Source organism: Xiphophorus couchianus, chromosome 13 (assembly GCF_001444195.1).
Source record: "Xiphophorus couchianus chromosome 13, X_couchianus-1.0, whole genome shotgun sequence".
Lineage (NCBI taxonomy): Eukaryota > Metazoa > Chordata > Actinopteri > Cyprinodontiformes > Poeciliidae > Xiphophorus > Xiphophorus couchianus.
In genome coordinates, this window is record NC_040240.1 from 15,708,463 (window position 1) to 15,721,459 (window position 12,997).

The 12,997-nt window shown below is 37.8% G+C and overlaps 1 protein-coding gene across 1 annotated transcript; it reads right to left on the reverse strand.

The window, feature by feature from the left end:
* Positions 1–1,130: 1,130 nt before the first annotated feature.
* hcn3 (hyperpolarization activated cyclic nucleotide-gated potassium channel 3) lies at positions 1,131–12,594 on the reverse strand. Its single transcript, XM_028037157.1, has 7 exons — positions 11,363–12,594; positions 6,406–6,835; positions 4,523–4,684; positions 4,197–4,415; positions 2,999–3,145; positions 2,326–2,566; positions 1,131–1,557 (listed from the first exon to the last, which is right to left on the reverse strand). Exons 1-7 carry the CDS (start codon positions 11,818–11,820, stop codon positions 1,349–1,351), a joined length of 1,866 nt encoding a protein of 621 aa, XP_027892958.1. The 5' UTR covers positions 11,821–12,594; the 3' UTR covers positions 1,131–1,348.
* Between the last annotated feature and the right edge of the window lie 403 nt (positions 12,595–12,997).

Consider the following 12,997-nt stretch of genomic DNA (forward strand, 5'->3'; position numbering starts at 1 on the left):
CTCAGTTACATTTAGTTGAAAAAAAAAAATACAACAGAGTACTTTTTACCTTTACTTGAGTAATATTATTATGAATACTGCTACTCTTACTTAAATAATATTTCTGGAATATTCAGCAATATTTTCTTTCAGTGCTTACAGTCTTTGCACAACACACAAAGGTTTCAGATGGACATAAATATAAATATAGAGAGTGTTTTGGAAATGTAAATAAATGATTCTTTAAATTAAAAAAAATCAATGCAATGTGTACAAGTATAAGCTAATATTCTTTGTCGTTCTATGACAGCTGCTTTGGAAAACTCATTATTATGTCTCGGTGTCAGAAATATTCATATATACTCTGCATAATCAGTGCAAGCAAAATATAAACATTTTGGCAGAAACCCAGTCAGAAAAGGTCTAATTACAGCTCTGCAAACATGCAAAGCAATTTCTCCCTCAAATTTGAATTTTATACAATTTAAAATATTATCACTACTCTACTAAAGACCTGTTTTGACCAAAACACTTTATAAACAAACTTTATTAGCAGGATCTTAAGCATGTAAAACAAGAGGCAGTTGATGAAGAAATGCGAACAAACTCAGTTTTACCTTTTCTCCGCCTGTCTTTGCCTCTCTTCCTGGTGAAAAGTGCTGGACAAGAATCATATATCAGCAGAATTCAAGTGATTCAGTCTGATAAAGTAATAACGTACTGAGAGTTTTATTCATTTTTTTTATTTTTTGCGCATCTGATCATTTAAAAATACATTATTCTTTGAAACCCAGTGTAACTATAAATCCTGACAATGACAAATGAGAAAAATAGGGTGATGTAAAAGTTCACCACCACCTGCAGCTGCGGTCACAGTTGAGTTATTACATCACTGGAGCTTATCGCCCATCGGTATTAACCTCCATATGACACAACATACAGATCTTAGGGATCATTTGAATCAGAAAGCTTTATGATGCACCACCATCTGGTGCTCCCATCCCAGTGCTGGGCAAACAGAAATCCAGTCCTTGAGGTCCAGTGGATTTTTGGATGTGTTTCTGCTTCAACGCCTGATTTATATGGCTTACAGTCTATAACTCGTTAAAAAAACATGTGGATCTATTCATACAGAAAAAAAAGAGAAAAAGCAATGACAAAGGTTTATTCAGTTTGTGAACATTAATAAAATCCAAGTAAACATTATGTTGGATTTTAATATTCAAGTGACAAATTCTAATTAATGAACGTGCAATAGTTTCAATCAAGTGATGCAGCATTTAATAACATCTGTATTTTTTATTTTCTTGAGCTCTGTTGAAAAGTGCTTTATCTGTCTGTCTGGAGTCTCTTTCTCTTTCTTCTTATTTCACTCAGACTCAGTTGTTGGAGGCTGATAACTGGATCTACGTGAAACTCGATCTAGTCGCTCCACAGCCACGCTCTCAAACGCCCGCCTCATCAGAGGATGCTCCTCCAGGACTTCGTTGAAGTCGTCCACGCTCAGCGAATAAAGGCGACAGTAAGTGTCGGCCCTCACGCTGGCCGTCCGTCGGCCCTGAGTTAGTAGGCAGATCTCTGAACCAAGAAAAGTAATCGGTTTAGTCATAAAGGTAGAAGAAAAACTCGACACACGCTGAAAAAACACAAAATCTTTCTAAATATTTTTGGTCTAGTTTCTAGTCCAAATATTTTAGTGCACTTGAAGTAACTTTTCAACAAGATATTGGAGCCGGTTTTGAGTCCGTAATACCTTAATATTGACTTAAAAATGTACTAGTTCAGCAGGCTGATTATTTTGCTTATAGTATTGGAAAAATGTCTTGTAATAAGTGAAATAATATGCCAGTGGTACTAGTACTTGTTATTTATATTAAGAAATAATTTACTTAAAACAAGCTCCTATATCTTGCAGAAATGCTATTTGTAAGTTAGTTTTGTCTTATTTCAAGTGGATTTTTCTTGTCTGCTCAAGAAAAATTAATGGTAAGATTTATGGATTTTTTTCACAGTGCAAGATAAAAAAAAAAACTACACTGCAAAACTTATTTACAGTATAATTATAATCAAGCAACTTGCACATTATCGTCATTGCTTTTGCAGAGTGTAATATTTCATAAATTTCTGTTTTTTCTTCTAAATGACATCAAGTCAATGACGAAAAATTACATTTCCCATTAGAAATTCAGAAGAAACAGTAGAGATTAGTTGGAAAATGTAGTGAAGTTACAACCAAGGGTTCGGTGGCTGATTTTATAGAAGAAGGGCAGCAATAATCTAAATAATGAAGAATCTCATAGATTTGATAAGTAGCTGAATAGAGTTTTAATACTCCACTGTATTTACCTCCAAAGTAGGCTCCATCACTGAGCATTAACTCCTTACTGCCACGCGGGATAATCGTGACGGTGCCATGCTGGATGAAATACATTTTCCGACCCAGTGTTCCCTCTCGTATTACATAGTCTCCCGGCTGGAAAACTTCAAAGCGCAGCTTGGTCAGGATCACGGTGACAAAGTGAGGGTCGGTGTTGGCAAAGAGCGGCATGTTGGCGACAAGTCCACGGCAGTTATAGCTGACAATCTCCTGCATAACAGGGAAAAAATGGACAGAAATGAACTAAGTGGAAAACACATTTTTAGTTTTCCTCTGTGCATGTTGAAGACTGTTGATAAAATGTATGACTAGTAACTCATTTAAAGTGTTAAACTCCAGTCTTCAAGGGTCGTTGTTCTGCAACTTTAAGATTTGATTCTGGCTCAACACACCTGAATGAAATAGCTAAGTTCCCTCCTCAGCTTTCAGTCAAGTTCTGCTAATTTATTGTACTTGGGTGGATCTTATATGAAGTATTACATAAACATTGTGGCAATCATACAATAATTATGTCACTTAAACTAATGGCACTTGCATACACTCTGTCTGCACCTTAAATTTTAACAATAATCTGCTCTCATTAATAACTCTTGGAATCAAAAGAAAGAACAATCAAAGTCACATGTCTGAAGAATAACACACCTCCTTCAGTGGGTCGCTGAGTTCTCCCAGTATACTGTCTTCATCAAACATCTTGCCTTGGAATCGGTGCTCATAGTAATCATGAATCCTCTGCCGCACATCGGCTGGCAATTTATGAAACGACATATACTGCTCCACTTGCTTGTACTGCAAAATCACATAAAATACATTGTGACTCGACCTTCATGAGGATGGAGTCAAAGTTCTGTGGCGCTTATGTCAGGTGTTGTGAGTCCTGTTTCCTGCCATGTGTTTGCTGAATTACATCACTGTAATTAAAATTATTCCATTTGTTTTGTGTGGTATTTTTTGTCTCCCATTCTAAGTGGATTACAAACTCATTTGTGATCACTGTCTGCTGTCAGTAGAGGTGCTGCCATTTGTCATAATCTGCTCGGTTTTATCATGTGAAAATCCCCAGTAAAAGGTCACAGTGAAAATCCATTAGATAGTAAACATGTTATATGTAGCGCTGTCTCTCTGAGCAAAGTTTGAAGAAGTAAGCAAGCCTCTGATCTGAAACATGACTGTGATATTAAAACTCAAAGCCAGAGGCACATTAGCGTCCATGTGACTCTCCTGGAACATATTATCCACTAAACATTTGAGTGTGTAGCCAAAAGGTTTTAGTCTTAAACCTTTACAAGAGACCTATTATGCTAAATTTATATTTTTGCACGTTTTTTTACACATTCTTTAACTGCTCATAGAAACGCTTAGAAAGAACGTGTCGTTTTTTCGGGTCTGGAAAATTAGCTGTTTCTAAAAACTGGCGGTTGTTAAGTGACAAACAATCAACGGGCACTGAGTCGTTACCTAGCGATCACTGCAAAGCGCAGCCCGTCACCTAGCAACGCAAGCTGAGCTCCAGAATGTTCGGTCAGCAGATTTTACCGCTGAAACAATAAAACACTGAAAAAGACAAATGTTTTATTGATGACTTACCATTCAGAAAGTATGTCTGTATAATGTTCAGAGACGGTTGTATAATTTGGATTTAAAGTGACAAGAGCCAATAAAACAGCTCATTCTGAGACAAACTCAAAATAGTCAGTCTTGAGCAGACTAAAATCTCATAATCTAAGACTGACTATGTGCAAAAAAATGATAAAAATGTTTTGTAAAGCCCATAGACCTACCCTAACCTGTTCAAGAAAACATAATAGGTAACATTTAGGGTCTTATCAGATATAATTACCTTCTCCTGATACTGGCGATGGGATGCATCCAAAGATTGGACCAGGTTAGTTGCGTGACCCAGGAACATGGCATAGCAGGTAGCCCCAACAACCATGCTGATCATGGTGAGCCAAACATCGGTCATGCCCTCTGGAGGGTGAGCGCCGTATCCTATACATAACATGTGACTCATGGCCATGAACAGGGCGTAGGAGTATTGTATATGCCAGGTGGAGTTCTGAAGAGAAGAAGATTTCATGTAGCTGTGATTGCATTTATGTTATAGATATTCAATTATTGAATTTTTCCTTTGAGGTTAGACGTTTGGGCAGAGCCTGGACTCACCACCATGTTGTTTTTAGATACCCAACAGTCTGGAGGAAAGTCTTGCAGCATAGGAACCATGAAGGTCAGACAGCCATCCCAGTGACACAGCAGCAGCATCATACCAATCAAGTTGACTATACGCACCACAGCACTGGCCAAGTCATAAGTCATGTGGAAAATCTGTAACAGGAGAAGTTAAATAAGTTCCAGTTCAGTTTATTTAAAGCCTCCAAGATATCCAAGTGCTATAATAGAAAATGTTTCAAAAACAAGATATATAAATCACAAAGTGTAAATGTGAGATAAAAGGGAGAAATAACATTAGCAGATTAGAACACAAAGTGTATTGAGAAAATAATAACAAAACAGCTTATTCAGTGTTGAAAGACACCAAGAAATGGAAATCAATTTAAAAACTGAAGGCAAAGTTGCCTGTCTGACATACTAAGACAACTTTTACAAAATTTTGCCATTAAACACTCAAGTTCCTTGTTCTTGGGGCGGTACAACAGGACAGACAAGTATGATGAGAGAAACTGAGCTGTATGCTGGAATGTGCCAGCTCCAGGCAGAAACCACACTTTCTTCTTATTGTAAACATGATTGTGAGGCATGACTAAGTCCGGTATACAGTGAATTTTATGATAGTGAAGACTGGCAGAGGTGAGTGCAGAAACACCCAAATGGGTCACTGATAGCTTAAAGTACAGTCGGTTAGATCTGAACACAAGAGCATCTGTTTTCTGCTCATTGTAAAATAGACTCAAACAGAAGAAGGTTCAGGCAAATAAAAAGAAGTCCAAAGATTGATCCTTGAGGTACACCAGAAAAATGTAAATAAAGGAGAGGCAGCAGACTGAAGACAGTCAATTGCCTAATTTCCACTAACCAGTACAGCATGGGTTGGTGTGGTTCAGTGTGCTAACCTCTTCTCCGTTGTCAAGTGTTACTCTATCCACTTAATGTCTGGTTCGGTTTGAGTCAAATTGGGTTTGTCATCATTAGCAGTGGGTTTCCCTCTACGTGGACGTGAAAATGGGCAGGAACATTGGGGGAATGTGGGTGGGCTGTGTGAACAAGCAAAGTCAATGTCATTTTTTATCCTTACACACCCGTTTCTCTGAAATGCCTTGTATGTCCTATGAAGTTGAAGCTGTATGTGTTTTGCTCCTCTAGATCTGACCATGGAATTAATAATTTGTAGCTCACCATCTTGCCAACTACTATAGTCTCATCAGATTATGATTAAGTAGGGCTGGGCAAGGGATCAATAACACTATATATTGGGAAAGACACACGATCAACATCAATAGATAAAATGTTCAATAATTTCACTGAACCTGATTCAGAACTGAACAGCATTCTGGGGGATGTAGGCAGAGGACAGACTTTAGTTGCTCAACCTCTCACATCTAGCTAAGCAAAGTTGGTGGAATCAACTGACTGACACACTCTATGGTTACCTAGCAACTCACTCATTCTTTGGTTACTTAGCAACAACCTGTTGAGTAACTTGTGCAGCAGCATTATAAGGTTTCGCCACCATTCCTCATAACTGCTTAAAAATACAAAATAACAGCATGGAGTGAAAGGAGAAAACTAGTACAACTGCTCAAGAGGAAACTGAATAAAACAGGAAAGGTCAAGTTACCAGATGACCTTTTGATAATGGGTTTTATCAATACATTCCGGAAAACCAGCCACTTATATGGCCCAAAATGAAAATGAGTTTGATACCTCTGCTCCAGACAAGAGATAAGCATCACTCAGATGATGCAGTTAAATAAAGAAGCGAAAGGGTGACAAGGCTCCTTGAGTGAGTGGCTGAAAAGATGACATTCAAAACTGAGGAAACAATACAAACCAAGGGTGCAGTTTTACTTTCTGTTCCATTCTTTTACCTCTTCCCACTGATGGATGTATCGGATGAGACGTGAGAGTCGGAGAAGACGCAGCAGGCTGAGGATCTTGGTGAAACGCACAATCCTCAGAGCACGGGCCGTCCTGTACACATCAGACGACTCATGGCGGGACTCCAGGTCAACGATTAGAAAAATGTAATCAACAGGGATGGAGGAAACAAAGTCTACCAGGAACCAGGTGCGGAGGTAGTGCATGCGGATCTCTTTGGGGTCCAGAATAATGTGACTGTCCTCTCCCGGGATACCGGTACGAAAGTTAAAGACCAGATCCATGAGGAAGAGCGTGTCAGACAGGAAATTGAAGATAATCCAGGGTATGGTGTTTTGGTCTTCAAAGAAGGTGATTCCCCAGGGCAGGATGATCAGATTACCCATCATCAGAAGAAGCATCACAATATCCCAGTAAAACCTGCACAAAACAACAGAGATCGATTAGATCTGTGGTTCTCTGATGAGATTACCTACAAAACCTAGACTGTGTAGATGTTTAGGTTAATCTTCAGGTTCTCACACTAATTATGAAAGAACTTTGTTTACCTTAAATAGAGTTTTTTTTAATGAAGGTATAAATCTCAAAAGATTTCTGTACCTAAACTCTTTTATATGGAAATCCCATGTACAAAAACACCCTCATAAACTCTCCGTCATTCTTCATCCAAAGCATCAAGTCATTGTTATTCTGCAGCTGCAGCTAATTAGGAAAACTGACCTGCCTTTCCAATTTGCTTGGTTGGCTGAACTGTGTCTCTGAAAAGGTTTCATGTCTCAGATACAAGAACGCCATCATGTGTCATATTTCCTTCATTCCATGACAACAGATTACAAATTTAAACATATTTGAGTAACATTTTCATAAAGTCACTTTGTTGAACTTTCTGAAGAACCATTTTCCAACAGGTTCCTGAAATACCTCTAATGAACCATTAATTACATTCTAGAGTATATAAGTGTATTGGCAGAAAGTGAAGACAAATAGAAGCAAAGTAAGGAAGAAAAAAAAAAAACAGACAAAATAAGAAAATGAGAAGAATCGATATCGACCGATACTAAACCTCAGATATCTGTATTGGTATTGGAAGTGAAAAGAGTGCATCCCTAAACAAAACCTAGCAGAACATGATTAGAAACACTTAATACTGTATTAAGACAGGAAGAAACTACCATCAAAACGCTGGTGTGTTCAAGTCAGAGTCCATTCTCTGTTAATTTGCTCTCTCACATTATATCATACTTTGATAAAACATCTTTTCACTGGTTAACAATTTTTTAAAAGGTTTAATTTATCTGTTAAACTTGTTAATTTTAAATAATAGCGTCATGGTTTGTACTAATTACCAGGGAAAGACATCCATCTCAATATTCTCTGAATAGTTTCTGTCACAAGAATAGGCCCTGCCATTAAAAATGAATACTGCTTGCCGTATATGTTGAACAAGGCATTGAACAGAAGAGCGTATCACTCCCAGTGGAAATGTCTGCCTTGTGATTTGTGTGGAGCAGTGAACCTTATGGCTTTACTCTCTATTCATGTCAATTCCACTGGCCTATATGTCTCCAGTGTCTCGTTATGCACCAAAGGCTCGGTTTGGATTTCCTTACAGGTTGTTTACATCACTCACAGATTGCTTTTCTGGCTCTCTGTCGCTCTTTCAATTACTCTGTGACGAAAACTGAATATCAGCTGGACTAATTTTGATTACAGCATTCGTCCTCTTAAAGCAGACCAAGAGGAGATAAAGAACGAGTTAATTGAGATTTTCGTTTTCCTTCCCGTTCATTCCTCCTTCAATCCCCTTTTGGTCGTCGTGTCCTCCATGTCAACATGCTGGTTTACATGACTACTTATGTTCCAGCAGATTAGTGGCTACTTCCTGCTGCTAATAACTCCACCGATGACTCTGAAGGGTTTTACAGCTGCCCACGTCGGCCGGGTGTTCACATTTATACAAGATTAATGTGCAAGTGTAGTTTCAGCGGCAGAAAAAGCTTTTAAACCAGATATTAATGGTTTATATTGAGAAACATGCAGCACTGATGTGTCATACGCAGCATTAAGAGCATGCATATTTTGTTAGATTATAAGTTAAAATATCAATATATTTTATTAGAATTTTACACTACAAAAACACAAAATCTTACTTATTTTTGGTCTAGCTTCTTAAGACAAAACTAATTCACAAGCAACATGTGGGCAAGATATAGGAGCTTGATTTAAGTCTATAATTTCTTAATATTAATGACAAAATACTAGTTATTCGTAAAATAATCTACCAGTGGAACAAGGTATTTTTGCCATATATAAATGGAATAATCTTCCAGTGAAACTAGCACTTTTTAATCAATATTAAGCAATTATTTACTTCAAACAAGCGCCCTTGCTGAAAAGTTGCTTGTAAGTTAGTTTTCTTCTATTTCAAGTGTATTTGGTTGTAACAAGAATAAAAAATTAAATGTGGTTTTAAAAATGCTTTAAATGAAAAGAAAATGTGTGCATTCAGGTTACATTTGTTTTCTCTGTAGCTCTTTTGAAATATTTCTTATCCACTTTTGCACATTCTTTTTTGCAAAATAGGTAATAGTAAACAGTTTTTGAATTTGCCACTGACTTGGTTTGTTTCAGGTCTGGACTTTGATTAGGCCATTCAAACACATTATTATGAATTGTGCTCTGTGAGATATTTAGGGGTTGAGGCATTATTTTATATCCTAGCACAGCTGTGAACGTCTATTCTTCTCTGCTGGTGCGTCTGTCGTCTTTATTATTTGTACTAAATTACACACAATTGGACTATATTTACTAATAAGGGAACTTCTTAAGATGAATAATTGCAATGGACTTTAATCATGGGAATCAGATTTAAAGTGGAAGAAGTCAAACTACACTTCAGATTATTTTTTAAATTGAAAAACATGTTATTTCCCTTCTGTTTAACAATTATGCATCGTTTTGTGTTGATAATATACACTGAAGTTTGAATCAAATGTGGAGAAGTTCAAAAGGTATTTATATTTTTGCCAGTCTGCAAACTTTCCAACTCTTTTTGGTTCCTTTTGGAGGAACCCATGTGAACCTAAACTGTAAACGGGTGTGGTGCGGTTCCAACTGGTCCATTATAAAGAGGAAGCTGGACCATAAGGTCTAAGGAGAGCAGGCTCTCTGTAATCTCCCCCTCAGCTGTCTGTGTATTATTGCATAATAGAGCAAGATGGGAATTATAGGGATTCTTATGGGCATTAATCCCTGTGCACCGGTTTATCCTCCCTGTCTGGCAAAGGCCTGATGGTTAAAAATTGTTCAAATCTGATGCCGGGTATCGTTTATGACCTCACGCCAAGGCTGCTCTGGGGTCACCATTAAGATGGTGTGCTGCAAAAGCGTGGCGATTCAACAAAACCGTCCCAAACTGAGGCTGAACACCAGTAAACGAAGGTCAAATGTTCTGTTAAAATGATGAGGGTCAAGAAAGAGAGTTGTATGAACTGGAAAATATTGAGTCACGTTAGAGTTGCATGATTAATCCAGTTGATCTTGCCCTAAATACTGTATCATTATTGAAATCCCTTCATCGCCTTATCATGTGTTGCAAACCATGACATCAGCTGATGTCCTTGGAGAACTGGACCTCACAATCTGTTTGTTTGGCTGTGTTTGCTGCTTTCAAGAGAGGTTTATAGACACAATGGCAAATTTGGAGACCGTAAAAAGACATTACAATATATTTTCCAGCCACGTAGAATAATTTATAACACAATCAAACCTTCAGTTGTTATAAAAACAAATTGGTATATATGAAAAATAACTTAAAAGGAATTTCACTTTGTAATTTAACAAATTGGGCTTCTGTCTCTTTCTGAATCTCCACCTTCAGGAAATCATCACAACATGGCTCCTCTATTATCACTGTAACAACGTTTTTACCAGCGTTACACTGAGAAGTGGCTCGTTTAATGAGCTCTGCAGATACACAATTTCACCAGGTGTTTGCTAATTGCTGCTGGCTAGTCTGAAGGAGCTGAGTGGGGGAGGCATAGGGAAATGCAGCTCTGTGGAGCGGAAGATTGGAAACTGCAGCTCTGAGGAGGAGCTAAGTCCACCCAGGCGTTTAGCACAGCTGAATGGTTGCCATGGAGATTAAAGGATTTCTCAAACGTGCATGAAAGAATCAAGACAGCACTCCAGGTATGTTTTGGATGAAGAAATAACATTACAACATGATGTAAACCTGAAAATGTCTATTTTTACAAGAAGGTATCAGACCCATTGTAGATGGAAAAAAGGTGTAAAGTTTCACCCAAAAAATCTCTGAAATACTCTAAAAAAAACAAGAGCATTTCTAAGTTTGAAAAGGTAAAAATATGCAAGAAAAGAACTTAAAAATATATTTTTTTAATTTCATAAACTTTGAGAGAAGAAAATGGACATTTCTGAGTTTGAAAAATTGTTAATTTGCAAGAAAATCCACCAGATATTTTCAAGAAAACTTTTTTCTGAAATAGTTGAAAAAAAATTGAAAACTGAAACTCAGAAATGTCCTTGTTTCACTAGAAAACTTCTGAGATTAATGTGAAAAATACTGTGTTTTTCTGGTAGATTTTCGTCTTTTGAAACTCATAAATCTTCTTTTTTTACTAGAAAATTTCGTAGAGAAATCAAAGAAATTTGTACGTTTTTTTCCTTGTAATTTTCAATGTTTCAAACTCATAAACGTCTTTGTTTTTCCTAGAAAATTCCTTAGGTTACAAATTTGTCAGTCTTTTAGGCGGAAATGTACTTTTATTTTAATCAATAATGACCCTAACATACAGTATGCCGTCGTAGATTTTCCATAAGGCTGCCCCTCTAAACAACACAGATTTTTTTCCCCCTCCGCCAGGAACTTAAATAATTTTTCTATTTTTAATCAGGACCTCCATGGCCACCCAAACTGAAGATTACCTGAAATCACTGTAGGGGTGGATGATCCACACCCCAAAGCTCTTGACCCTTTCCTGCTCTGCTGCGACCCCCTTGTGGCTGCCGAACATGCGCAGTGAGAACTTGTTGACGCCGGGCTGCAGCATGGAGCCGAACTGCTTCTGGAAGTACGTGGACTGATCCTGCAGCAGGTCATCCAGGCCGACCTCGGCCTCTGCGCCCATGTCCAGGCTGCCGTCCGGGTCTGCCGTGTAGTCGTCATTGTGGGTCTTGACCAGAGTGAAGAGAGTCCTGGAAATGTCGCTTCTCTTCTCGGTCTTTGGAGAGGGGGTGCTCGGAGGAGTCGTCCTCTGGGAGCTGCTCCTCCATCTGGAGAAGCGCAGGCTGCTCCAGCTGCGGTACCGGGAGGTCTCCGCTTTGTGAGCCGGACTTTCTCCGGTTCCTCTCTGATCGTCTATGCTCCTAGAAGGGCTGGTCATTTCTGTATGGTTTTCACTTAAAACTGAAAAAAAAAAAGTTTAAAGTTTTTCTGTAACTTGTCTCGAGATCTAAATGTTTATTAAAACTTCCATTTAGTATTTTGCGTCCAAGTTAAAAAACTACAACACTCAAAAGTGAAAGCCTCGAAGTTATACATAAAAAAAAACTAGAAAAGTTGTAAAATGTTTTGCTGGTGAATGAATCCTGCTCCGTGAAAAACCGCAAACTTGGTCCGCGGATGTGTTTTCCTCTCGAATGACCAGGAGAGGATGGATGCAAATTGCCACAGAGGACTCAGTGGCCTTCTGTAATCGGCTTTTTGTCACAGCCGCGTCCACTCAACCCTCTTCCTCCCCCCCGATCCTCTTCCTCCCTCCGGTGGAAGTGGCCTCCCTCCCCTCCTGAGAGGAGAGTCCCACTCAGTGGTCTTATGTTGCACCGTCAACATGCGAAATGTCTGAGTGAGTAGGAACAAAAAAACTTAATGAATAACTCAACACAATTGAATTGGTTTTAAAATGGAAACCTATCACTTCACTCACAACTTGATATTGATATTAATGAGGAGGAATTAATGTTGAGGGTCGTTATTTACGCAAATTATCTGCTAATTAAAGCGTTATATTTATGAATGCTGTTTCTAAAGTTACACGGTAAAATAACATAACAGCAATATTTAAGTTTATCATATTTTCCCCATGTTAGTCAATGTCAGAGTTTCAAACAAAATGTTTAGCTTTCAAATTGACACTAAAGTTTTGCTTGCAAACTAAATTTTTAGTTCCAAACTAAATGTCTAACTCTGAACTAACTATTTAGCTTCCAAACTAGATTTATGATTTACAAACTAAACATTTAGGTTGAAATTAAATATTTATTTTTGCTAACGAAATGTTTAACCTTTAACATTGAATTTGAAAACCAAAAATGTAGCTCAGACTTAATCAATTAGTTGGGAACTAAATATATTGTTTGCAAACCAAATATTTGGCTTCCTAAATATTTAGTCAATACTGATACTAACAATACACATGATTGCACAGCACATGATTTGTGGATTTAAAGGATCCAAATACAGACTCGGAGACCAGGACACTTGAACGCAGCAAAGAGAAACTGCCTGTTTAGTTTATTTTTAGTAATTTTGGTTTTACATCTGCGTTTTTTTTTGTTGTT